Source organism: Micrasema longulum, unplaced genomic scaffold (assembly GCF_059751315.1).
Source record: "Micrasema longulum isolate JH-2025_06_02 unplaced genomic scaffold, ASM5975131v1 h1tg000418l, whole genome shotgun sequence".
NCBI lineage: Eukaryota > Metazoa > Arthropoda > Insecta > Trichoptera > Brachycentridae > Micrasema > Micrasema longulum.
Genome location: NW_028277618.1, coordinates 612,266 through 640,261, shown reverse-complemented (window position 1 = coordinate 640,261; position 27,996 = coordinate 612,266). Strand labels below are relative to the sequence as shown.

The 27,996-nt window shown below is 33.0% G+C and overlaps 2 protein-coding genes across 2 annotated transcripts in view; one reads left to right on the top strand and one right to left on the bottom strand.

Annotated features, from left to right (window-relative positions):
• Positions 1 to 27,996, top strand: part of LOC148281709 (neurobeachin-like) — a gene marked incomplete at its 5' end in the record, with an annotated part of 431,612 nt that overhangs the window by 173,906 nt on the left and 229,710 nt on the right. The window lies entirely within an intron of this gene.
• LOC148281712 (protein mab-21) lies at positions 19,083 to 20,997 on the bottom strand. The gene has a single exon (XM_088226278.1). It carries the CDS (start codon positions 20,843 to 20,845, stop codon positions 19,712 to 19,714), a length of 1,134 nt encoding a protein of 377 aa, XP_088082404.1. The 5' UTR covers positions 20,846 to 20,997; the 3' UTR covers positions 19,083 to 19,711.

Sequence of the window (27,996 nt, the reverse complement as noted above, 5' to 3'; positions counted from 1 at the left end):
GGTTCAAAATATTTCTATGACCAAATATTCAATTTTTTAAGTATTTTATAGTAATATAATTTTTAAACTGTGTATCTTTTTTTGACTCCTTAATTTGTAAATAACTGTTTAGTAATAATTTGTTTTTAATACTATATTTTACTTATTCCACTTACATGAATGTATTTTATTGTTTATGCAACTCATATGTAAAAGCCACTAAATGCCGTTTATTTCAATAAAATAAAGTAACTAAAATGAACAACATTACTTTGCGACAGATTACGCCTCTTCAAATAAATACTAAACTTAGGTAGGTACAGTTTACTCGTATAAAAACAAAGTATTTTTGTAAAATTTGTGAAAGTGATTGAAATAAAACGAATTAACGATAAATGTTATTGAATTAACTTAAGTTTGGTTTTTATTTGTGATATTTTTCTCAAATTATAAATTAAATTAGGCCTTCAATAATAGACAAAAAACCATTAAAATATTTTAGTTCTTCTTTTTTTCCTTTTTTAAGGCGACTTTTTTTAAAGGAATAAGCCTGCCTAAGTACATATATTTTTTTACTTGAAGTTTTAATCAATGATAAAATAAAGGACTAATCGGATAACATAATATTTACCTACGTACATGTGAATTTAAAAAATAAAAAAAATCCAATATTTTTCTCCACATTCTCAACCTAATGGTTGACTTAAATGAAATGTTCACATAAAGAATAATAATGCATTCTTGCGCTGCATTTACGACAAGAAAATTTGTGTTTAAATGCACTTTCGCTCTTTGCTTATATCATAAATAATTTAACGCGACAAGCGAAGTTATATTTTCCTGGATAGTACAAAGTAGATACTCAGACGTTTTGTAAATCGCCAATAACAACTGTATTTATTATTCAAATAAAGGACAAGTCATACTTAAATGTAAGAATAACCAGTGACCAGTTTCATCGCTTTCGCGACATCTTCGAGACTGTTATCTATAATGATAAAGCAACTAGTATCGTAGATATCGCTAAGAACTTTCACCTAGAATTTTCACGAACAAACAAATACATAATTTATTTATTTCGGGAAGATATTTTGTTAACAATTATCGCAATATCTTTCAAAATATACATTTACCAACTGTCTTTTTTTATGTCTGGGTTATTCGAGCTAGTAAAAAGTACAGTAGATTCTTTTCACGTTCTTTTATTGTAATATTCCTTCCTTCCATCTATTGACTTTGACGGTTGAGGAAACGTGGATGTTCAAACATAGTAAGAATGGTTAATTTTACACAGTGTGTGAAGTGGCCACTTAAATCAGCCAATGACATACGCCCCGTAAATGCCTACACTTCCTGATTCAAAAGTGTCTTCCCTCTCTGTTGCAACAAATTTAAATATGAATCACTCCCTAGGGAAGAAATCCAGCCAGTCTGCAAGCATTTGGACATACTCAAAACATTGTTGAATTAACTTTTATTATTTATTTTTAATATTAATTAGTTATTTGCAATTTTTCTTTTAAATTTTTTTCTTATATCCATATTTTTTCTCTTTTTTTTACTTTTGATTTTGCATTGTAGTATGCTTTTTCTAATTCTACGATATAAAATACTTTAATTACTTTTACAATTTTTTTTCATTTTTTCCTTTAATTTAAATTTTTAAACTTCTATTTATGTTTTTTTTCCTTCTCTTTTTTGTACTTTAATTAATAACCTTACATATAATTACTTTATAATATAGAAACTTCGCTGGATTAGATTTAAGTCTAACTGTGTAAAATATAAAACTTTGTAACTTGACTGTGTTTCCTAAATAAAAGAAAATAAAAATAAATAAAAATATTAAAAAAACGTGTTGTTTATTTTAAAATTATTACTTACTATGTTCGTACTTTTTATTATGAGTATAATTTTTGTAAATGCCCCTTGGGCGTATTGTAAAATTAAATAAATATAAAATTACATCATTTTGAGTACTATGCAATCAGTGTCGTTACGAGTATGTTGCTCCGCGTTCATGTCATGTTGGAAAATGCAAATTTTCAGAAATTGATATGTCATCTGGGTCTTCAGCGTTCTTCGCGATTCGGAGATGCATTGCCTCGGGCAAATTTCTGGCTAAAAATGACGGCGGATCAAAAAAGTCACGTAGAGGGAAATGTACATTGATATGTCATGTGCGTGCGTACGAAACGTGGGGTTTTTTCGCCGCCTGGGAGACGCGTGATCAGTCGACTTTATTGCTTATGATCTAAATTCAAAAGTTAACAGCTTCTCCGAAGAACAGAGAGATGGTTTCAATTTTAAAAATACTGACAATTTATTAAATTCTTTTGCACCTTTCACCACATAAGTACTTCTTTTTCTGGGTTACTACTACTACCACCACTACTAACGCCATTTTTCCGTAGGGGTCTAGCTTTTTCCACGTTGATACATTTTGTCAAACATGCCCTTCGGTTCTGCATGCTTTTGACATGACTAAACTTATGATTTTGGTTTTATATGATCATGCCACGTCCGCTTGGTCTTCCTTGTCTCACGTTACCGTTCATTTTCCCCACATATACTTGTTTTACCATTCTTTCGTCGTCCATTCGTTCTACATGACCAAACCATCTCAGAGACCCTTTATTAATCTTATCAATTATACCTGACTCATTCGTAATCCTGTCATACATTAATTTCTAATGTCGATTCGATCCTTTTTCTGCCAGTTCCATGTTTCATTTCCATACATAAATGTTGGGACTAAAATTCCGTTGTGCACTGCCAGTTTACGTTCGATTGACATATTTTTATTAGGAATTACTTTGCTTAGTGCGCTGTTCATTTTGTTGCCTGTATTCACTTTTCTTTCAACATCTTTTTCTACTCTTCCGTCTCTTGAAAACATGCTTCCCAGACACACAAATTCTTCCACTTCTTCAAGACATTTGTTGTTTACATTTATTATGCAGTCAGTAACCTCACTTCACCTTTCAAATATCATTACTTTTGACATACTTTCGTTCATCTCCTATTCGTTTTCCAGGCATACATCATACATTCTAGAGACTATTTGTTGCAAATCCTCTTTGCTGCTTGCTAAAAGAACTGCATCATCAGCGTACAACAAGCAGCTTACTGAAAAATTATCAATTCCTCCAATACCTTGGCTCACTTGAAAATCCGCGTTGAGTCGGGGTACAATTACAGCGTAAATCTAAATTAATTAAAAAAATTTAAATTTTTTAATTTTTTAGCAAAAAATATTATTTATCAATTTTGGTACCATGCAAAGATTAATTGTTGTACCCTTAACTAAAATTGATCTTTACGAATTCAAATTTCAAAATATTTTGTTTTTATCATTTGTTTTGTTATTTGTTATGTTAACCCATCCCTTCAATCTTGTCTTTTTGTTCCTATCAAAATCCTTCGTTTTTGAAGATATTTTTTTGGCATGTTTAATTTTTGATAATTTTTTGGTGTGCCACTCGCAAAAGTCCCAATATCGCCAAGAGCAGGCTGGCTGGTCCGTGGGAACCATGACGGAGCCATAATCAATCGTGCTTGTCATTACAATGGTCTAAAACATTCCAACTCACAATCACCCGCGCGGACATCGAACCAAAATGATTCTTGCAGATGCTGGCCGTACTCCATACTCTGTAGCACTGCATTCACCATACCACATAAGACATATTACGAAGGCCGAATTGCACAACGAAAGAATAAAACCCTAAGACGACGTGAAAAAATTCTTAAGTGTTCGCAAAGCTTAAAACCTTTTATTTTAAGTGGTTATTCTTCAACTTCTCGTACATTTTATTTATCTGCACATTCGGTCAAGCCAAATGGCAATTTCTTCCATTTATATCATTCAAACTTTAAATGGTATTAGAGATTTAATAAAAAAAAATAGATAAATTTTTCAAAATATATTTTTCAAAATAAATAACCCGCTACGCCTTTATTTTGAGGCTTGTCAGCGGGTAGGATAGAGGGGAAGGTAATGAAAAATACACCACAATACCCAGACCAATAGATAAAAAAATGTTTCTTGAACTTTTTTCTTGCAACTGGCGGGAATCGAACACGCGATGCCAGTTTCAGAGTTGGCTGTCTAACCAACTGCGCCATGGCGCCTGTACAAATATCGAAATAGGATTATTGGTTTATAAATTAATTGTAGTTTTTAGTGGTAAGAAGGGGAAAATAGGAGAGATTAAGAAAGAGAAAGAAGTGAAAAAAAATCTTCAGGTGTAATTATTGATAACCCTGCCAATGACATTTTATAGGCTCTGTATTTGCCTAGACTTATTCTCAACAGCTTCATCTCTGTTAAAAATATATATTTATATATTTTTGCTTTGTTATGTATTTTTACCTTGCGATTTAAATCGGTAGTCAAATTGATGAAGGGACCATCTGTAATTTTCCAAAATGTTCAGGAAAGCTGAAATAAGACTCAATTTTAAAACCTCAATCCAAAAAACTAAAATATTTTAATGTTACTTTTCAATAATTAATTACCATTTTTCCTTAAAAATGCTCCTTATGCTGTTTTTTTTTTGTTTTTTGTGCAATTACTGAAATATTGATTAAAACTTTTAAAAACTAAAAAATCTAAAAAAATTACAGATGATGCTTTGTGAATACTAAAATTTTTGGGACCATTTTTAACAAGTTACAATTTAGTTTTGATCATTTTACTGCTTATTAGATTCTTATTATTTTCACGTTTCTCGTTTCTTTGCCTTTCCCACTGCCCTGTTGTAATTCTTGCCTGCAATGTAAACACTTAGACTTGACCTCTTCTCTGATCTAGCCGGCTGTCTGTGCTCCTCGCTGAGAGGAGAGACTTGAGTAATGAGCTCGGGAGGACTCGTAATCAATATTTACCCAATCAATAAAACTAGAAATGCTGAGCCGCTCGCGGTATCGGGATTATTGATGGCGAGCGGACAATTTTGGATACGAAATGCGAACTAAAGGCGATGGAGGTTATCGGAAAGATCACTTTCAACCTTTATCACGATCTGAACTATCTCTCCACTCCTGTGATGAGTGAACACTTGTAATCTCTCATACATATACACCTCTCCAATATCTATTTTCGAATCATTTACTTTAATACTAAGACACATCAATTCAAGACGTAAATTAAACAGTTCTTTCTCTACTTTTTTATTCCTTGACTTTACCATATCAATTGGTTGCGCCATATTGACTATATGTATTGTTTATTACACATGTGCTAGGTTTTACTGTTACATTTATTGCTACCTACTGAGCCTTAGTGTCAAAGTTGCGTTTATGCTACTGTGGGTAAAATCTTTTTCTCTCCAGCCCAATAACAACTGACTTGTCGTCAAATGTACATGTGATGTATTCTCAGCGCGATTGCTATCAATTTATTTTAGCTATCAATAAGTCATTCTAATCCACCGTGTCATGTTATCGCATGAATTAATAATCAAGGAACCGTCAAGTGCTGATCTGATCACAGTACACATGATAGAGCCTTCCGCGAGAGAAATTTGAAAATTAAGATTGGAAGAATTTCATTACAAGGTATGTAATTGCATTAATTTGTATTGGGATTCAGTGGAAGAGCAAATAAAGATAACGCAATAGCAACTATAAAATCCGCGAACCAGCAAACCCACAACGGGCGTCTACCTGCTATCTGGCGAGTGGCGCGATCATCAATTATCTATACCATGTCTACCTAGACCATGCTATATTATTATCTTTTTAACTTATTGTCTTTTGCATATAATTTCAAATTATCTGTCTTGTTCGATGTTGTAGTATGTGAGCTCTGTCGTGCATTAAGTTGTGACAAAATCAATAAATGCACAAAAGTTTTGCCTACGCCGTTCAGAGAATGGACGCAGCAAACTCCGGTGACAATCAAGTGAAGGCGATACGGTGGCTTGGCCATTTACGATGGCGTGGATAAAGCTCCGGAGAGCCTTAACCACGCTTGCCTACCTAATTTTTTCGACGTCCTATATTCAATAACGACATATGTCAACCAAATCTTTATGCTCCCAGGGGTACCTTGGTGAAAATATGTCACCACGTCAATGATACTAAATCTAGGACTGCGCAAATCATTTTCATGGACATCTGTGATAGCAGAAACAGACCACGCTCTCATGATGCAAATTTTCTCCCTCGCTACAACCTCGCAGTCAACATCAGATGCGTAAGTCTGTTGGACAGTACAACAACGGTCCCGACCTTCCCACGACTTGTCCGTGTCGAAAATTCAAAACTATCCCTAATCGACTTTAAAATTCGATATTATATCCCGCCAGTTGCTGTTCGTCTGCAGTTCATGTCGAAACTAGGGGACGCGAACTTGATTTAGATATACAGGAGCTGGCAGCTTACAGACAAGCCTAGAGGCTGTTTGCGGAGATCATTTTAGTTTACTTTTACTTCATTCCCATGTGATTTATGTACCAATCCTAAACGATTTTCTTGTTATTGGTTAAAAATGTGTAGATACACTCTTAAAATGTGTTCATCGATAGACCATGAAAGTACATATAACTAAAACGGTTTTGACGCGTAAAACGAATTAATGATGCAAGAATGATATTAGGCGAGTGTGTATGGAAACATGGAAGAAAAAGGCCATGAAAGACTCAGAACGAATACGATCGGAAAATTTATAAGCTCTTGTCCAAAGCCTACATAACTAAAGGCTGTAGAGAGTAGAATAACTAATCTTGTATGAAACATTACTTTGAATTAAAAAAAAATAGCAGTAATTTCTAACAGTTTCGCGCTTAGACCTCCTTACTGGACCAGAAATTATAATATTTCGTTCCTATGAGTTATTTCACTTCGCCCTTCAATATAACCACTCAATTAATTCTAAGAATACCGTGACAAGATGACAGCATCGGAGCATTCAAAGCCGTTTTGTTAAAAATAAATATGGAATCAACGGAGTAAACGAAAAAAACAAAAGACGTCTGAAAAGCTCCCATACGTGACGCTTGTATAGGGGAACAACGTCAAATAACATAGCCTGAGTTTTAAATCCGTTCAGTTTGTTCCATTGTCAACTGAAAGATTTCTTTTGTTTTTACTAGGTATTCCTTTGTTTGAATTCTATTTAATGTTCCCTTTCAAAATTTGAATCGACAGGATGGCTGGGCTCTCCTTTCGCCTTGGATTTAATCACAGATTCAGAATAATTTTAAGATATCTCTGGCGCGCGCTAATCGTCTGTGACTGATTTCCATGCAGTTTTGATTCGTTCGCAGTTTTATACCCGGTTTGCTGCGTCATTTTTCTTCTTGTTTCAATTCTCGGATTTCATTTGCAACAACTAGTTTTAAAACTCGCGCACTCTTGTCATTAGACCATTCATCTTCAACCAATGGAGTATTTTTATTTACAAAAAATAATTGCAGTAATATAAACATCTAACTAGGGTGAGTAACATTGCTCTAAGGCAGCCAAAAAAATATTATTTTACTTGTTGAAAAATAGAAAAGTATTCATAAAACACTTATCTTCAAAATACTTATGGCGCGATGTGTTGGTCATGTATCAGCTATCATCAACTTTTCAGACTTTCAGCGACCAATTTCACTAAGAAAACCAGTCACCTTTTTTAGTCTCTTACAACATATCCACGGTTCTGGCATTATATTATATATTTTTTTGTAAGAGAATTGTCTCTGTGCCAAAAGAGTTTTTACCATTTGTAACATCTACCCTACGAAATTTTGCAATATTCGCTGTAGGGGAAACGTGTACAAAATAATCCCTCGAGGCATATATATTTGGATAATTTAAACGCTAAATAAATATCCTAGCACGTCTTGCAGCTACAGAGCGCATGGACAGTAAGAAATCTAGCCCCTATTTACATTTTTTATTTGACCATGAAGTTTAGAGTTTTAGTGATGTTTTTTTTTTTAGAAAAAGAAATATTTGCGTTCTTATGATTTACCCAAATATTTCATTTTTAGGGCCATTTTCGACGAGTTGTAAATAACTCACCAATAGAAAATGGAAATTAAGTTGGGGTAGAGTGGGATTCGAACCACGGACCATTGGTCCGTGAGTCCGAGGCACTAGCCACAGGACCGCAACCCGATTCAAGAAATGAAAAATAAAAAGAATAAAAAATTAAATTAAAAACAAATTTATAAAAATAGAAATTAGATTACACGTCTTGCAGCTACGAGCGCATGGACAGTTGGAATTCTTGACCCCATTTACTAAATTTAGAAATTTGATAGTTGATAACATTTACCTATTAAAGCTAGATTACTAATCGTCTTGCAGCTACAAAGTGCATAGACGAGTGAAATTCTGATAACTTAAATTTTTACCTATAAATATACAATAAATTTACGAAAATAAACATTGAACATAATAGTAAATTTGTTAAGTGTCATGCTAAAAAGTAAACAATAAAAAACTAAACAGATAAAGCACCGTTTCAACACTATGGATAACATAAGAGATAAAAAATATTCGAAGGATAGCTTTCGTAAAACTATCTCTTGAAATTTTAGCGAAACTATTCATGCCATCTATTGTTTAATTCTATAAACAAATATATATATAACAACGTTTTAAACATTTGGTAGTAATGGCGCAGAGACGCGTGCGGTGAGAACGAGTGTGCGTAAAAAAATATAATTTTCAACTGTCTTATCTAAAGTAAGTCATTTTTAAACATCATGTAAAGTTGTAAAAAAGCACATTCTTGATACTCCACAAACAACATTATAAAATAATTCCTATCTCCTTCATTATTCATATGTCAATTTAATTATATTTTAGTTGTTTTATTAGTAACAATAACTCCTGGAGGACCCTGTGAAATGATCCTCGAGGGATCATTTTGTACACGTGGTAGGGCAAAATGATCATCAGGTAGGGTTTTGTACACGTGGTAGGGCAAAATGATCATCAGGTAGGGTTTTGCTAAAATCAGTGAAGAATTAAAACGTTGAATAATTACACAATCCGATGAATTGCGGCAGATAGAAAAATGATTACACTTCACAAAACTAGTCAATTATGAAAAAAATTGTCATTTTTTACATATTGAACATCAATTCTCCCTTAGAGGGATCATTTTGTACACGTGGTAGGGCAAAATGATCATCAGGTAGGGTTTTGCTAAAATCAGTGAAGAATTAAAACGTTGAATAATTACACAATCCGATGAATTGCGGCAGATAGAAAAATGATTACACTTCACAAAACTAGTCAATTATGAAAAAAATTGTCATTTTTTACATATTGAACATCAATTCTCCCTTAGAGGGATCATTTTGTACACGTGGTAGGGCAAAATGATCATCAGGTAGGGTTTTGCTAAAATCAGTGAAGAATTAAAACGTTGAATAATTACACAATCCGATGAATTGCGGCAGATAGAAAAATGATTACACTTCACAAAACTAGTCAATTATGAAAAAAATGTCATTTTTTACATACTGAATATCAATTCTCCCTTAGAGGGATCATTTTGGACACGTGGTAGGGCAAAATGATCATCAGGTAGGGTTTTGCTAAAATCAGTGAAGAATTAAAACGTTGAATAATTACACAATCCGATGAATTGCGGCAGATAGAAAAATGATTACACTTCACAAAACTAGTCAATTATGAAAAAAATGTCATTTTTTACATACTGAATATCAATTCTCCCTTAGAGGGATCATTTTGTACACGTGGTAGGGCAAAATGATCATTAGGTAGGGTTTTGCTAAAATCAGTGAAGAATTAAAACGTTGAATAATTACACAATCCGATGAATTGCGGCAGATAGAAAAATGATTACACTTCACAAAACTAGTCAATTATGAAAAAAATGACATTTTTTACATACTGAACATCAATTCTCCCTTAGAGGGATCATTTTGGACACGTTTCCCCTATATAAGGGTAAGAAAATGAGAAAAATACAGAGCCGAGTATATTGCTTCTTATTTATATCAATTGTGCCAAAACATGTATATCCGATCAACCATTTATTCCACGTTATTGCTGATTTGATTATTTGCGAAAATGGCGCTCAATAAATCCTTTAGCAACATTTCCACAATATTATGCGTTTGTATTACCTACCATGTCTGCGCTTGCGCCCCACCTCCGCACAATGGTCCGACACTTCTATACGTACATTGTCTCAGTACATACTAAATCATAGCGCCTTTTGACACGAGGGATTTATGGGACCCGTTAAGACCAATACGACCCAATCGTTCTCAAACTTTATAACGCTCTGTTTCTATTAAAATAGTTTTTTTTTCAACTTGGATCATATTGTAAATTTAACAGACGTAGTTGATTGATCAATTCAACGTAGTTATGCAAAAAGCCACCAATTTCAATCCGCAATTTTGAAAAAAATAGATATGGGTGTTTTCAAATTCAAGAAGGTCAACAGGGAAATATCACTTTTTTTAAAACATTATCGAAGTAATAATGGTCTATAAAATACTGTCAAACAAAAACAAAATTGCTCATTATTAGTAGCATGATTTTTTTTTTAAATTTGTAATTTTGAATTCCTGCAAAAACGGTCATTGCATTGGCCACGCCAATACATCCCGATTAATGTTTATTTTTTACATTGTTCCTGACCGTTCAGTTTTTTAGAATATCGTCATGAATCTTGACGTCACAACTATCAATGCCAAACATGTCGCGTTTTTCTAGTGACGTATTTTTATAAAATTTCTTTTTTAAATTTATATATGAAAACATTTCTTCACCATATCCATACTGATTTTGAAAATACAATTAATTCTTCTAAATCCATTTCTTTTATATTTTTATCGGTATTCGTAGTATTTGGTATTTCCCTATTGTATGTTCTGCTTAAAACAGCCAGGCCGCTTTCATACGAAAAACTGTAATAATCACCTTCTAAAAATCCATGTTTGTCGGCCTTGTGGTGTAATGGTCAGCGCGTTTGTCTACCATGAAAGAGGTTTTGGGTTCAATTCCCGACGTGGTTGATATGAAATTTATTTAAAAGGGTGTTTTTACACCAGAATATTTTACATTCCCTGGACTGGTACCTAAAACGTAAGATTGGTCATCTTATCATGAAGGAATTGCCAAAAATTTACAAGATGTATAATTTTTTTATTTAATAATATTGTTTCAGAGTTGCGAATTAAATCTGCGTTTTAAAAGACTTGGTAGATTTAGAACAAGTTCCATTTCGGTATAGCTAATATCTAAGGGAACCACGCATTTCAGATGAACTACCTAACAGGCGTCCTACGTCTACAGACGTAACTGATCCAAGTTCGATCTCGCTGTAGCGAGAGAATATGTTATTATACATGTACGCAAACAGCGCACTTAGTTTGGTGAACGCGCATTTGCGGTCGCACGCCCTACGGCATGGAATGCTCTCCCAGCAGAGGTGCGAAACTGTGAGAGTGAAGTGATATTTCAGAAAAAACTTAAAAACCCACTTGTTCTCTAAATCATTTGAATGAATCCGTAGCATGTGATAACAAAATTAATTATTTTACGTAATTTAATTACAAATGTAAAAGCTTCAAATTTGAATTTATTTATCTTTATATATATAATTCTTCTGTACGTGTGATGTCACTGAACTCCTCCTTATCGGCTTAACCGATTCACGTACGATTTTTAGCGAAATTTAGGTGTTTGCGCTGCGTGTGTTCGTAGATATTAAAATTTTCAGTCAAATCTGTAAAAAAAAAGTTTGAAGCGTAAATCTTTTTTTCATCGACGTACCAGGGTTGCATTCGACGAAAATGCATGTACAAAAAAATGGAAGGATGTTGTTTTTTTGTGTTTAAAATAACTTTGTTTTTTAATGTTTATAAACAACATTCACTTTTTATGGATCCCAATCAGATTCTTCCCTTACATTCCTTATTATTTCTTCCCATTTATTTCTTTTTACTGAATTTTTGATAATACTAAAATAATATTAACTGACATTCAATACATTTTTAAAAATCGCATTCATGAATAAAGTGCACCCCAGGGCTGGTATTCCAAACGCTCTCGTGGCCGCATTATCTCGTGTATTTACATACAAAATACTCGAGAAAAACTGTTTTCTCGTGCCACGAGAGTGGTTCAGAATAACACCCCTGTTGGTGAAAAGAGCCGAGTTTGACATTTTGTAAAAGAATTATGTATTTGAAAATTAATTATTTTATGTTTTGTAATTCAACCATAAACAAATACCTAGGTACCTACTTATCAATTAAAACTATTTTTCCAAGCTAATATCAGGTAATCCAACGTTCGGGTAGGACAACGTCTGTAGGGTCCGCTAGTTTATCTTTAGAATCGCTTTGTAAAGCGCCTTTAAGATATTATATTATGAAAATGGCGCTCTATAAGTTACCAATAATAATGATAGCTTTACTTATCTCTTGCGAAAGATTCTGTAACTGGTACACTTCTAGTCGGAAATAAAAATATAATGGAGAACCAGCGGTTTCGCTGTTAACCCTTCTCGCGCCTACTCGCATTGCTGTTTTCACATTCCCAGTCCGATTTTTTACCATAGTAAATTTTAGGCTCCGCGTTCATTACGGTGATTTAAACACCTAGAGGGTTAAGCAGAACACAAAGCGCCGCCCCAGCTTTGTCTGCGGCCAGTTTGCCGCCCAATATAACCAGAAATTGACTCATTAAATCTTCACAAGATTTGGCCTAATTAATTGGAAGCAATATTTATCAATCCCGTCCAATAAATAGATGAATTTTGTATGATTTATCGTGCCTTATTAACGATACCAAACGTAGAAATGTATTTTTTATGCTGTAGCTATCTGAGACTTATACATCATTTGGCATTTTATTTGTTTTAAATTGATTCGGATACTTACGGACGATGTTTCCACTTCGTAAAATGCGTCTTCGTACACATATTCCATTCCAGACTTGAGTCTCTCGTAATTTCGAGTCTCGATATGTTTTCAAGACTGAAAAATATCTTAACCAAAGAAAAATTAAAAATGGTAGATTACGCTTTAATTCAATCTTCAATAACATATGGTATAATAGGGTAAGGGAAGTCCTAGACGTGCATAGTCACTCAATAGAAATTTCACAGAAAAATATAATTAAGATAATTTCCTAGTTATAAATTTTAAATTCGGAGCTCGATTGTTGTGAACTCCTGAATCTCATTAACTTCAAAATACCTAATCGAGTCACTAGAAGTACGGAGTTGTTTGCAACTACGAGTACATACGTAGCTACTAACTACGCACGACACTCTCCGATTCCGCGTTTACATTCCTTAGCCAACAAATTTACTTGTGAAATGGACATTTTTAACACGACAATTATCAATTTTAAAACGTTCTTAAATGCACTGTTTGAAACTAATTATTAATGTCGTAATAAAACTTTCTTTTTCATACAATTCTTTCTCTGTTTTTGATGTGTATTATTATTTATTATTATCTTTTTCTGAAATTGATGTATCAAATATTTTCGTGTACCAAATATTATGTTATTATCTTATATATACTTACTGTTAACTAATTTTTATTATTTGTTTTTAACAATAATTTGTTGATACCATTTTTTTATACTTTTGAGTAGGTATATGTAAATGTATTTATTTTTTTGTTTGAATTCTTTACAAGTTATTTACAATTTGCTTTTTAATTCAATTACTTTTCTTATATCCATTTTTTTTTTCTTTTTTACTATTTAAAGTTTCATTTTTTATTTTGCATGGCAGTATGCTTTTTATTGTTTCTACATGTATACAAAAAAGCGTTGTTTATCTTTTTAATTTTTACTCACTATGTTTGTACTTACCTGTATATTTTTTGTAAATGCCCCTTGGGCGTATTGTAAAATTAAATAAATATAAATAAATAAATAAAAAACAATTATACGTAGAGAGTGGACTCCTTAGTTTGAGAAAATTATATTTATTTCAATGCCTGAAATATGTTTACTTGAATAGGGAATTGTTTAGTAATAATTTTAATCGTATTAGTAATAGATCCGATAGTGTACTGTCAGTTCCAGAATGAACAACTAAGTTCGCACAGAGGCACTCCTTACATGTTGGTCCAAGATCCTTCAATCTTCTATCTTAGGAACTACAAATCATTAAACCCCTGGTATAGTTATAAGTAGGTTTGAGGTCTTGGATTAGCATGGTACGAAAAACGATGCGACGTCGCCATAGACTAACTGACTGTCATATTTTTTTCATAGCGATAGTTGGAGGACCGGCAATCGATAAAAGCTACTCTATGTCCCGTAACGACAAAACGAAATAATAACCGCGGGTAAAAACTAGTAATATAATAATGAAAATAAATGAAGAATTTTTTAATCTGCTTGCTCTGGCACCACATGGGTTATTTATTTACTCTTATTATTTATATTTTTGTTTGTCTTTTAACTTTTTTTTAAATTTTCAACCGACCTGTTTCGAAGCTATGCAACATCTTTTTCAAGGTATACTTAACTTATGAATTATATTGTGCTTCGTATGAAACTAATTAATCAAGTCTCTTTGTCTTGTAAGGATGGGAAACGTAATTTGAGATTGATACGCTTAAAACTAGACAGGAGTGGACTAAAAGAAATATTGTTTATTATTTTATTTTTTTAATTAAAACCACAAAGTTAGTGCTTTAAATATAAAATTTATAATAAACAATAGTTTGTCATCGGGTGCTCAGACAGTGTTTTTAATTAAGATACGAATAAATGAGTTCAGATATAATATTGTACATATAAAATAATGAACATAAATGATATCTATTTATTTTGTTTTTGATGCATTAAAAAAATAAAAAATAGCGTTAAGAAGAAAAAAATAAAAAAACTCAACAAAACCAAATAAAATGGTTATTTTTTTATGAAGTAGAAAAATTGAATTTTTTTTTTTATTAAATAGTAAACATATTTGAAACTTTAAACCAAAAAATGTAAAAGTAGTGGATGTTCATCATCATCATTCCCTTTCCGCACATAATGGTGCATAGGGCACTGCATTGGTACACCAATCGCAGCATACCTTGATCTTTTTTTGCCACACGCAGGTAAGGTGATCAGTCTTACGCTTCGGGTACCAGTCCAGGGACTATGAAATATTGTGGTGTGAAAACACCCTTTAAAATAATTATTTCATCTCGACCATGTCGGTAATCGAATCCGAGATATATTGCATGGCAGGCAAACGCGCTGACCATTACACCACGAGGCCGATAAAACGTACTTACATATAATCGAAAATAAATTAATATCATTTAAAATTTACATTTAAAAAACGTAAATTCTTTACCAAACTGCTCAATAATTTTATAATAGCATTGTAATGGAATTATGTGTTTTGGATTATATGGAAATTCTGTAAAAAAAATCACCTCTGTTGTAATATGTTAATGTTAACAGCTCCCCAGGTAGTTCAATCCAGTCCTTGTCTACAAAAATTTGGACAAACTCAAAACATTGTTGATAAATTCACCTGGTCCATGAAGAAGTATAGAAATTAAAAAATAAAATTTTCAGGCGTTGCTTAGTATGTAGGTGAAATAATTCAATTAGATGAATCTCACCCGCGTAAATAAAGGTTTCACCTCTTTAACTTCACAAACATCAACAGATGAAAGAATTGAAGGAATATAGATGTTAAAATATGGGCAGAATGGTGAATGTTCCACAGTGTGTAAAGTGGCCACTTAAACCAGCCAATGACAGGTCATAAGCCCTGTAGATGCCTAGACTTCTATATTACCTTAAATGTTCTTCATCTCTGTTGTAATACGTTAATTACCAAAATTTGATTCAGGAAATTGTAGACTATTTCAATTTCAGTACTGGCTATCGTGTTTAAAGAATTGTTAAACATATTTACATTTTTTAAATATTTTATTTTATTTTGTCAATTGAATTTTTTTAATAACTTTATACCGATATGTATTTTTATATGTATGATGGCGAGCATTTTGTTTTAATTTATTTTTCTCCTACGTACCTAAACAGTAAAATTTAGGAACACACATGGAAAATATGAAATTATTTTATTACTTCTTCTCCTTCTTACGGTTCCTCTCCCCGATGGAGGTTGGAAATCATCATTGCGATTCTTACTTTATTGGCAGCTGCCCTGAACAAGGACTGAGTGCTGCAATGGAACCAGTCGCGCAAGTTCTTAAGCCAAGAGATGCGCCTTCTATCTGCATTGCGTCTCCCTTCAATCCTTCCTTGTAGAATAACTTGTAAAATCTTATATTTTTCGCCTCTCATCACACGCCCAAAGTACTCAAGTTTTCTTTTCTTTATGGTCTTCAGTACCTCTTTATCCTTTTCCATCCGTCGGAGAACATCATCGTTTCGGACTCTATCCACCCAGGAGATTTTTAATATCCTCCTGTAGCACCACATTTCAAAGGCTTCGATCTTTTTTGAAGTGTTTTGAAAAAAAGTACTGAGAAGACGTAACATCGAGTAATGCGCATTCGGAGGTCTAAATTAAAGTCTCTACTGCAAAGAAGGTCACGCATCCTGAAAAAGCAGTCTCGCGCCACCTCTATTCTGACTTTGATATCTTGCGAGTGATCCCATTTATCATTCAGCCAGCATCCTAAATATCTATATTGATGAACTTGCTCAATAAACTGCGCTCCAAGTTTTAAAGTCACTGGGGAAGTTTGTGGCTTTTTCCGAATAACCATACATTTAGTCTTGGAAATCTTCATCTCTAGCCCTTTACTCAAACTTGCCGTGTAATTAAATAAAATATAAAGTGTATTTAAATAAAATAAATAAGCAGAAATCAAGAAGTGGGGATTGAAAGGGAAACTTTAAATATATGTCAGATAGTGACATTTCAATCGTGATTTAAATGTAACAATGAAGGGGAGTATCTGACATTACAGGGTAGATTATTTCACAATATTCTAAAAAAGGAGCAAAAAAAATTGAGCCGAGAATTCGTATTAAAAAGTTTTTCCCATAGCCAAAACAAAGAAATAGCCCGTGTTGTTTGTTTTTATATTTATTAATTATTTGTATTTAATTATTTATATTAAATTGTATTTTATACCTTTGACTTTCATATATTAATTCAACCTAACTTAACATAGAACTTGTGTCTCGATATATCTAAATAAAATTATTTGTTAATAAATGAATAAAAATAATACGGTTGGTAGGTATGTGATTTTAAGAAAAAAATAACTAAAGCCTAGGGAATTGAAACATACGATTTTTTTTTTTAAATTTCACATAATTTTAAAATAACCCTAAGCGTCTAATAAATTATATTAATTAATTGGTTATGGCACCGCTTCTTGTAAAATCAATTTAATGTATGATTTTTATTAAAACACAGCGTCAAATATTTGAATATAAATAGTTTTATAAACTTTATAATGAATGGGGGACTTCAGCCCTACGGGAAATTGTATACAAAACATGTTTTCTTGCGCGCGGTAAAAATTAGAACATCAAATTGTTCGGAAAAGTTTCTTGAAAATGTACGAAAAAATATTTTAATTAAATCGGACTACACTGAACGTTACAAGTTCAAATGAATCAACCAATGATAAGAGAGCTGTGAAAGATTTCCGGTTTGCTTACCGTCAACGAACCGATTGGCAGAACTGACCGAGAATAAGCTGTATAGAACCTCTAATGTCACACTCGGAGTTATTTCAGAAATACGTAATTTTTTAAATCATAGCGCTGATAATTTGATTTATAAAAATTAATAAAATATATTTTTTTGCTTAGTTAAATAGTCTTTCCACAAATAAAAAAAAACACTGAAATTCCTTATACTGATCGCTTTTGCTATTACCTACGACATGTTGAAAATGGTAGAATAATTTCATTTTAGGTCATTTAGCCATTTTATATTCAAGTCATGCTTTTTTTGTTTTGTTTTATTTTATTTTTGCACCACAACAGGCTAAGAGGCCCAATCGTATTTATTTTTATAATTCTTACACATTTTTTTATTTACAATTTAAAAACCTTCTGAGGGCTTTAAAATATCAGATTAAAAGAATTAGGCGGATCGTAAATTTATTTAAAGAATTTTCCACGTGCATTGGAAAAAATCGGGGAAAAATTGCTTAGCTACGTGGAGAAATAATGTAAATTTTCAAAAAACTTCCTTATAACACATACATTATTTTTGACGCCAACTTATGAACGTACAAAACTGCGGCTGTTTTTCTTTGTTTAAAATAAATTAATGGTTTTCAAATTTGTAATTGATTACTTTATTTGTTTATTTTATTTATTTGGATAACCAACAGCTATAATTATTTCATATTTATATAACAAAACAAATAACAAATAAGCCGATTACAGATTTTCACAAGTACAGGTTTTCACAAGTAATTAAATGTAAATTTAAAAATAAAGAAAAAATACTACGAGTTATTTCGTAAGCAAACGCCGTACGTCATTAAGATTATTTGCAAATAAATCTATGTTAAATGATTTATTTACTACATTAAAATTATTAAAAGTTCGCTATAAATATGAATTTTGCCAATAATTAGATGAAAAAAGAGGTATGTGAAGAAGAGGGTTATTTCTTAAAACTTTGGAAGGAACATTGATAGAAAGTTTGCAAAGTAGTTCAGGACAGTCAATTGAACCAGAGGCAATTTTAAGTAAATAAATTATATCCGCTATTTCACGAAGTTTTTGCAGAGGCAATAGGTGATGTTTTTTACATATATGAATATACTGGTCAGATTTAAACTCAATTTTCAACCGGAAACACATGAACTTTACGAATATACAATTTTCAAAAAGCTCGCATTGGCGAACCTCCTCGTAATAAATACCTACATTATATTTTACGCCAATTGTACGTAGAAAACTGGTGTCATTTTTCTTTGTTTTAAATTAATGAATTATTTTTAAATTAGCAGCTTTACACGTGTTTTATTTTGATTAATATTTTTTTTTAAATCATAGTTTCATAAAATCAACAGTATAGGTATTACACGCATATCTCTTTAATGACTTGAACTATCTAAGTGTCTTTGTGATTATCTAAAGGCATATTAGAAAAATGTATTATTGGGTTATCATAGTAAATAATAATAGCATGAGTATATTTAACGAATTTGGATTTATTTATAATTTTAATAAATACAAGTCTGTACATTTCGAATTTATTTATAAAAATATATATTAATAGGAATCACTTTGAGAACTTAATAACTCTTACTTACAATCTAATGTCTGTCGCATAATATTTTGTATGTTTATTGCGGGATTAAACTTTTAATGATTGGGTTAAAAAAGAAAAACAATAACAGGAATCTAAAATCTTCAAACAAAATATAATCAACGGTTCACAAAAAATATTTTTCATTTGATCATTTTGATCTGCTCGAAGCTATTAACGTATTTTGCAGTGTCTGGTTTTGATATTGAAAATGTAACTAATTTAATGGTTTTACCTATATTATTAATGAGTATTGTAAAATTATTAAGTACGGTTACACCACTTCAAAAGTTGCCATCATTCTTTGTACAATTCGCCAGGACCTTTCGATAATTTATTTACACAAACGAAGATTTACACATTCACAGAACGGCGATCCTCGTCGGGACACCGCGTTACAACCTATCACAACACAACAATCGACCATGATTCTAGTCACATTATATAACATAAAACACTAGGATATTTATATTCCGACTACTCAGTCTATGTTTCACGAGGTTCTCATGCTTATCACAGTTTTTCGAATGAACGAGAGTTCGTCAGCATCTCTCTCGTCAACCGCCACACTTGCTTGGCTGCGTTCTCCAGAGCGCTGGGTGACTTGCCTTTGAACAAATCCAAGTTAGGCAAGAAGTAATGTGGACACCGTCTGCACTGTAAACAAGAGATGAGCTGGAGGAATATTCCATTGATTCTGTCTCCGATGGCACCCTCATCCCATTCTGGTTCTCTGGGGTGCTTCTCACACTCGTACAGCAGCAGAGTCTTCATGTGGTAACACGTGACAGGATTTCCTGGAAGATCCAGATGACGATCTCTAATTGTTTTCAAGATGCTGAGGCACTTTCTTCTGCAGCCTCCTTGGAGTAGTCTGTTTTCCGCTTCGAAGAAGTTCAGCGCCCAGGCGTCGCCTTCCATCGCTGAATTTTTCCCTTGCAGCGCGATGCACTCTTTGGACAGTAGATCGAACCCTTCGGTCTTGACTTCCGCGACGATCGTCGGATGCGGCCACGGAGCAGCCGGTGCCGGCCAGTGCGCTGCCGATCTCGGCCAGAGCCCCGCGCACTTAAACGCCGGCGTTATCTGCACAATATACCTTTCTCTTATCCTTAATTTTACTTCAGTTGTCTCCGCGATCATCTTGACGCAGTCTCTGTACGAACACTTGTCGCAGGCTTGGGCGACGAGAGTTTGGAAGCGAGATCTGATCTTCCTCGCGGAGAGGTATCCCGACGCCGTGATAAACTCGACCCAGAGGGACATGGATCGCTTCCTGCCGTCGCTCAACTTCAGCACGGCGCACCCGGGAAGGCTTCCATCGTCCACAAAGTTCAAGACCCCCATTTGATTGAGATATATGACGATTTCGAATTCGTTCGGGGAAATAACCTCCAGACCATCAAATCGTCCATTGTAATCTGTCAGAGACGAAATGAACCTGGGTTCTTGAAGCTCTACTTCTTTTAAGACGTCTTGGACAACTCTACACACCTCGTGTATAGTTTTGCTGATCTGCACCTTTCTGCTGTGCACTCTTTCGGAACAATATTTGTTCATCTGATAAACTAGTTTCGTTTGAGCCGACAGCATGTCTGCCGGCACTAACATCTTGGAGCCGCTTTCCTGAACGTTTGATAACAACATATGAGCGTGTCAAATCTGCAGCATAACCATAAAAAACCGATTGAGAATCACGACTGTCCGATTCGAATTATCCGCACCTTGTAAACGTTTGTACGATTTTATGGGAACGGACTTATGAACGCATGGTACAAGCAACGCCCAGGATAATGACACACAACCGACGGGTTAGGAAGTTGGGGAATGACTGTTGATTTTACCGGCGGGTCTGTGGGCCTGCTGTAGGCGGAACTCGTGGGCCCGGCGCCTGTAAGTGCGAGGGTGACGCCCGCCGAGGAGTAACAGAGAAGGGTGTATAGAATTAAACTCCTCCCCTATCGTAGCGCCGCCCCTTCGCCCATAGCGCCTTCAGTGTTGACAAGCGGTCTTGACGTTTGTTTTGATCGTAATGGATAACCGCCAAGATTCCTCTTTGATCGGTGTTCTTTTCAATGTATGGCATTCTTAATCAGGCCATTGTTTTATATTGGAATTAATTAATTAATTTTTTATTTATAATTCGTGCAACTAAATATTAAAATTTATGGACTTCATATACCTACATGAATGGAGAGAATATGTGAGAATTCACCGAAGCGAAGAAGCTAACGCAAAGTAAAATTTGTCCATAAGGCGTAAGGTTTTGAAAACTATTTTTTTAATATTTTTTTCTGCAAACGCTTAGAAAATTGTAGTTGTTTTACTATTTATAATGGAAAAAAATGTAAGAGCTGTCTTTAAAGTTATGAACTGAAGTAGGATGCGTCTAGGGAAGAGATGTAAGGCCGGTAGTATACCATTGGTAGTTTACTGTAAGAAACGTATTCTACCGTATAATACGGTAGAATACAGTAGTTTTCGGTAGTTTTGGTAGAAAACGTTTTTCTTAATAAAATGCCTGTATATACACTTGATTAGTAATATTGAATTACATGGCCTGCTAATAAACTAATCTTTAAATATATAATTTCTCTGTACGTGTGATGTCACCGTACTCCTCCTAAACGGCTTAACCGATTTACGTGCGGTTTTCACAGAAATATAGTTCTTTGCGCTGTGCGTGTTTCTAGATATTAAAATCTTTAATCGAATATATAAAAAAGAACTTAGGAGCATAAATGTTTTATTCATCGATTACCAGGGTTGCATTTGAGGAGAATACATTTGCGAAAAATGGAAAGATGTTGTTTTTTGTGTATAAAAAAAGTTCGTTTTTGAATGTTTACAAACATCATTTGTTTGTTGTGGATCTCAATTTCCTTAAATTCCTTAAAATTTATACCCATTTATTTCTTTTTATTTCATTTTTGGTAACACTAAAATAATATTGATTTTAATACGTTTTCAAAAATCGTATTCCTACTTAAGTACACCCCTTTTTTGGTGAGACGACCGCAGTATGACGTTTGCAAAAATAATGCTATATTTGAAAAAATATTTATTTTATGTTTTGGAATTCAACCATAAACAAGTACCTACTTAAATTTAATATTTGAATATGAACGATTTTTAGTTTTGGAATTTAATCACAAGCAAGTACCTAGGTACCTACTTATCAATAAAAAGTATTTTTCCAAGGCAAGCCAACGTTCAGGCAGGACAACGTATGTCGGGTCAGCTAGTATAAACTATATCTGTGTAAGAAACCGAATAATTAGAATACGGTATTTTTCTATAGTTTTCATAGAAGACATTTTTTTTAAATGGCCGTTTAATCACTTTATCAGTAATATTTCATTATTTTCGTCCACAGCGCACTGCCTCATTTCAGTCTATGGGGCACTGTTTAATAAATAAAAAAAATCGCCCTTCTGACGTAAAATTTCCGTTAATAAGTTTCATGCTGTCACCAAATATGAAATTATTAATTAACTAACTACTTAAGATACGACAAGGGGCTCAAAATAAAACATGAATAATAAAATCATAGTAAACAAGTATTAATTTTATTAAAATATTTCATATTTTTTAGCTAAAAAATAAGCTACCAAAACTGCGGTAGGAAACGGTAGATTACCAACTACTGAGCGATTTGGTAGACTACGGTATTTTTACAACTCTGGGGACAATGAAATATATCGGTATAAACCAAACTTTTAACAATTCATAACAACCTTACCAGAAATCGATTCTTGCCCCTCAAGCATGGTATAAAAAAGCACCAACCACAACACTACGAAGCAAACTTATCGCCGCTCGATCTCCTTTTCGAGACTTTCACCTGAAAATAACCGTCGAGTCGAACGCACTCGTTTAGGATTCTGGGTCTATGTTATTTATTCTATGTATTTTTTTTGTACACACAAATTTGTACATTAACAGGCTTATTGTCAAATGGCTATATCTTCTAACCAACAAATAAAATAGAAGGTGTTATTTATATAATTTAAGTTTTAAAATGCATGCGAGAAAAAATAAAATACAGGCTAAAATAGACGAAGAAATGTCTATGAATTAATTAACATCAATGGGTGATCTAGTCTTCAATGGGAAAGGGGAATAAACAGAGGAAAAAGTTTCGGTCAGTAAAACGAGTATTGGCCGCGGTTTCAGTTTCGTCCAAAAATTGGCCGAAACTACGGCTCAGCCGAAAGCTGCTGTCGTGAGTTCTAAGATCTTTCATATTTGTATTTTTTTAAATCCTTAATTTTTTTTTTATTAATTATAATTTTTTCTTTGCATTTTACAATAGGTTACAAATACAAAAATAAAACCATTACATTAACACAAAAAATCCCCCAAAGGCACGGCCTGTGTGTAGGAATACATTTCAATACTGAAAGAATACGATAGATATCAAAAACAACTTATTACAACAGACATGAAGAACAATTTAGAGAAGGTTATATAAAAGTCTTGGCATCTACAGGGCTTATGACCTGTCATTGGCTGGTTTAAGTGGCCACTTTACACGCTGTGTAACATTCACCGTTCTGCGCATATTTGAACATCTATATTTCTTAAATTCTTTCAACTGTTGATGTTTGTGAATTTAAAGAAAAATTTGGACAATCTCAAAATATTGTTGATAAATCCACCTGGTCCATGAAGAAGTATAGAAATAAAAAAAAACTCATTTTCAGGCGTTGCCTAATATGTAGGTGAAATAATTCAATCAGATGAATCTCACCCGCATAAATAAAGGTTTCAGCTCTTTAAATTCACAAATTCAAAAAATATCTCATTCAAATTCAATTCAAATAAAAAAAAGGACTGTTGAATCATCTTTAGCAGTGAATTGGAGATGATTCCGCAATGGGGCCCGCATGGACACCATATGCGTTAAATAAGGTGTAATTGTTGATGGGAATTAGAGTGTTTGAAAACACACAAACCTTTATTTTTCATCCGCCAGGGCACGAAAATAACATTATTCGGAATAATTTTACTAAATTTGATTAATAGTGGATCAGGGTAAGTGTAACTAATCTTCCAAAGTTTCAAAATATAATTTTTTTTAAAACGCCATCTTGTTACAAAGAACACAAGGTAATTTAAATAACTTCGTCAATGGGTGGCATTTATGTAGGCCGCAAATGCTTCATTAGTCATAGTTTTGCTAGTAAACCCCTAGAAAATAAATTTCAATATGTTTTTTAAAATCGAGCCTTATTTCAAAAGAAAAACGAAAGAATTTTGAATAGTGCTTCATTTTTAATAAAAATCAATTTTCATATTTATTGTAGTCAGTAGTACTAAAGAAATTTTATATAAGTTATACTTAACGTGAAACAAGGGTAAGTGTGTCCATACGCTCGTTTTTCGTAATTTTACTAATTTCTCAATATTTTAACAAAATTGTTTTAAAATATATAAATGAGAACAAATTTTATTAGATTGGGAGTCGATAGATTATAATTTTGGTTAAAAAATTTGCAAAATTAATTTTTAATATAATTTTAAGTTCATCTCTTCAATTCATATCACACTTATCCTGAATTCAATACAAACTAAACTTAATTCAAACTGAAAAAAACCCAGATAAGTTAGTTATCATACAAAAGGGTCGCTGAACGTTTTTAATTAAGGCATGACATGATATAGAGCTATGTATAAGTAACACATTACTTTTTAGGACGGATAACTCAGTTTTAATATGCGAACGTCATCGAAGCGTTAAATAATATATCAAACCGAATAATTATGAGCCAGTCAAACCTTAAAAAGCTCCCGGGAAGGGACGAAGATTGATGTCTCGCCTACGGTAGATAAATAAGGTTTCGTTGTGTTTTTATATCGAAGTGAAAAATTCGGGCGTGGTCGAGCTACTTTATATTTATATTAAATTAATGAGGAGTTGAGTATTCATAATAATAGGGGTGAATTGCGCTCAAATATTAGGGCTAGAGGAAAATTCAAATTTCCTTGCCATGGATTTAATAATTTACCTTTTTATTTTACATATGTATGCGGATGATGCCGTGCTTCTTGTTAGCAGCAAAGAAGACCCGCAATTCTTGGTAACAAAAGTCTACGATGTATGCAAGAAAAGCGATTTGCTTATGTATGAATATTGATAAATCAAAAGTGATGGTTTTTGAAAGGGATGAAAATATAACTAAATGTGAGTTCAGTGTGAACGGAGATGTTCTGAATCAGGTAGAAGAACTTGTATACCTGGGAAGTATGTTTATTAGGGACGGAAAGGCCGAGAAAGATATTGAAAGGAGGGTGAGTGCCGGGAACAGGGTGAACGGTGCACTGAAATCTACTTTGGCAAACAAATGTTTATCGCAGGAGGCTAAACTAGCAGTTCACAACGGAGTTCTAGTGCCAACTCTAATGTATGGGAGCGAAGTATGGAATTGGAAAAATGATGATGAAAGTAGGTTGAATGCGATCTCAATGCGATCTCAGGCGAATGTGCGGTAAAACTATGTACGATAGATGCACAAATGTTAAGATCCGTACATTATGTATGGCTGAGACAAGCATTATCGACAAAATCGTTAATGAGGAACTTCAGCCCTACGGGAAATTGTATACAAAAAATGTTTTCTTACGCGGGGTAAAAATTAGAGCATTAAATTGTACGTCGAAGTTTCTTGAAAATGTACAGAAAAAATAATAAAAAATATTTTGATAAAAACGCACTACTTTAAATGACGTCACTGGTTCATGTGAATCAACCTATGATCTGAGAGCTATGGAAGATTTCCGGTCTGCTTGTCGCTTCTGGACCAATAGGAAGAACTGAATGAGAATAAGCGGAAATGAACCTCTGACGTCACACGCGGAGTTATTTCAGAAATACAAAACTTTAAAAAATCGTAGCGCCGATAATACGATATGTAAAAATTTAAAAAAAGAAATTTTGACTTAGTTTAACAGTCTATTAACAAATAAAAAAATTGAAAAAAACCACTGAACTTCCTCATTGAATCAACTTAGGCCAAAATAAACGCCAACGCAATAAATATTTAACTTTTGTCGGTGTAACTAGAGTTAAACACACGGTTGACTTCATGAAAAGTAAGTCGACCAAAATTCATCTTTATGGAACGGAAAAACACAGCGCGAATAAATAAAATTGAACCGTCTTTTACCCGGCAAATTCGTGTGGATTTTGATTAATCGCCCCGTGTAATATCGCGTATACCGCTTGGCGGTCAATCCTCAGATCTTTATGTTAATATAAAGCCGTGGTGCAGTGAGGCATGAACCAGCGGTAGGGAATCGGCTCTGGGTTCGACTTTCGTCTCAAAAGATTGCCGCTACCGGTTATATAGCTGTTCCGATTAGTTTCAATCAATTCGTATCTAGTCGATTGAATAACGAGACCTAAGTACTCAACGATAATTTTTATTTAACAAATATTTATTTATTTATTTTATTTTAAATCTTCGAGTACAAAATACCTATAAGTTCTTTAGCGGACTTGCCGCTGAAAGCAATATCTTCCAGCCAAAAAACCAAAAAAAAAATACGTATCGTATTATCAGCGCTATGATTTTTACATAAATAGGTTTATATTTTTTATGTAATTACGTATACTTTTTATCAGAAATAATTTTAAACCGGGTTATGGTCCCGTGGTAGTATTGTGAACTTTCTGGCGAAAGGTCCGAGGTTCAAATCAAAATCAAATCCAAATTGGCGGCCTCCGTGGTGTAGTGGTCAAGACGCTTGACTCACGCACGGAAGGTTCCGGGTTCGATTCCCGGTGAGAACACAAAAATTAAAATGTGATTTTTCTCAAGCCTGGGTGCTCTGTGATCTAATTCACCACTGTAATTAGGCCTCCTGGCCTGTTGTGGTGCAAAAAAAAAAAATAATAATAAATAAAATAAAAAAATGTTAAAAAAAAAAAAAATCCCACTCTGCCACAAATCGATTTTCATTTTTCAGTTATTTACGACTTTTAAGAAATGGTGTGAAAATTCATTTTTTTGAGTAAATAATAAGATCTTATGTATTTTTTTTTTCAAAAAAAAATTGTGTCTAATTTTCGTTTAATTTTATTAATGCTGCGATTTTGAAAAAACGGCGATTTTCAACGGTGAAATCTTATAATTTCCTTACATTTAACTAGACTAAACCCATTAATGTAATTTTTGTCTTATTTACAGAATTCAACATGCTTTAAATCAGATGCCTAATGATATTCTGCTTAAAAGTTACGCATAATTATTTGATCCTTCATGTTAATCTTTGGTGCGCCATTAATAGATAAATATATTTTTCTTTTATCTCAAACGAGTGTAATGGCGCGCGGAGATCGTTAAGAGATTTAACCAGCGAAGCTTAAATTTGAAGGTATGCTTAAGATGTCCGTCACTTAGTGGCATTTTGGTATCTACTAGATGTGGTATTTTTTTTAAACTGTTATTTTAAAACAGTTATTCTTTCGAAACAGCTAAAACAGCTTTTTACAAAAAAATAAACAATTGCTAAGTAAAAATAAAAAGCTTAACAATTTTATTTTATTTAGAAAACATACTTAATAAGTATTAAAAAAACATAAAATTCAAACATAAAAGACCAATTAAGTTTTTATAAATTATGTAAAAGATTAAATGTGGCTAAAATAAATAATTATTTTTTTTAGCTAGAATAGATAATCGTTTACATTTGCATTTTCTATGGACGTTTATATATTTGGTAATAAATAAAAACAGTTAATAATAAGTAACAGTTATTTTTTTAAATTATTATGTAAAACACAAATATCGATT

What these genes read in the sequence shown, in the direction of transcription:
- LOC148281712 (XM_088226278.1), bottom strand. Translation starts at nt 20,845, where the DNA reads ATGTTGTTATCAAACGTTCAGGAAAGCGGCTCCAAGATGTTAGTGCCG.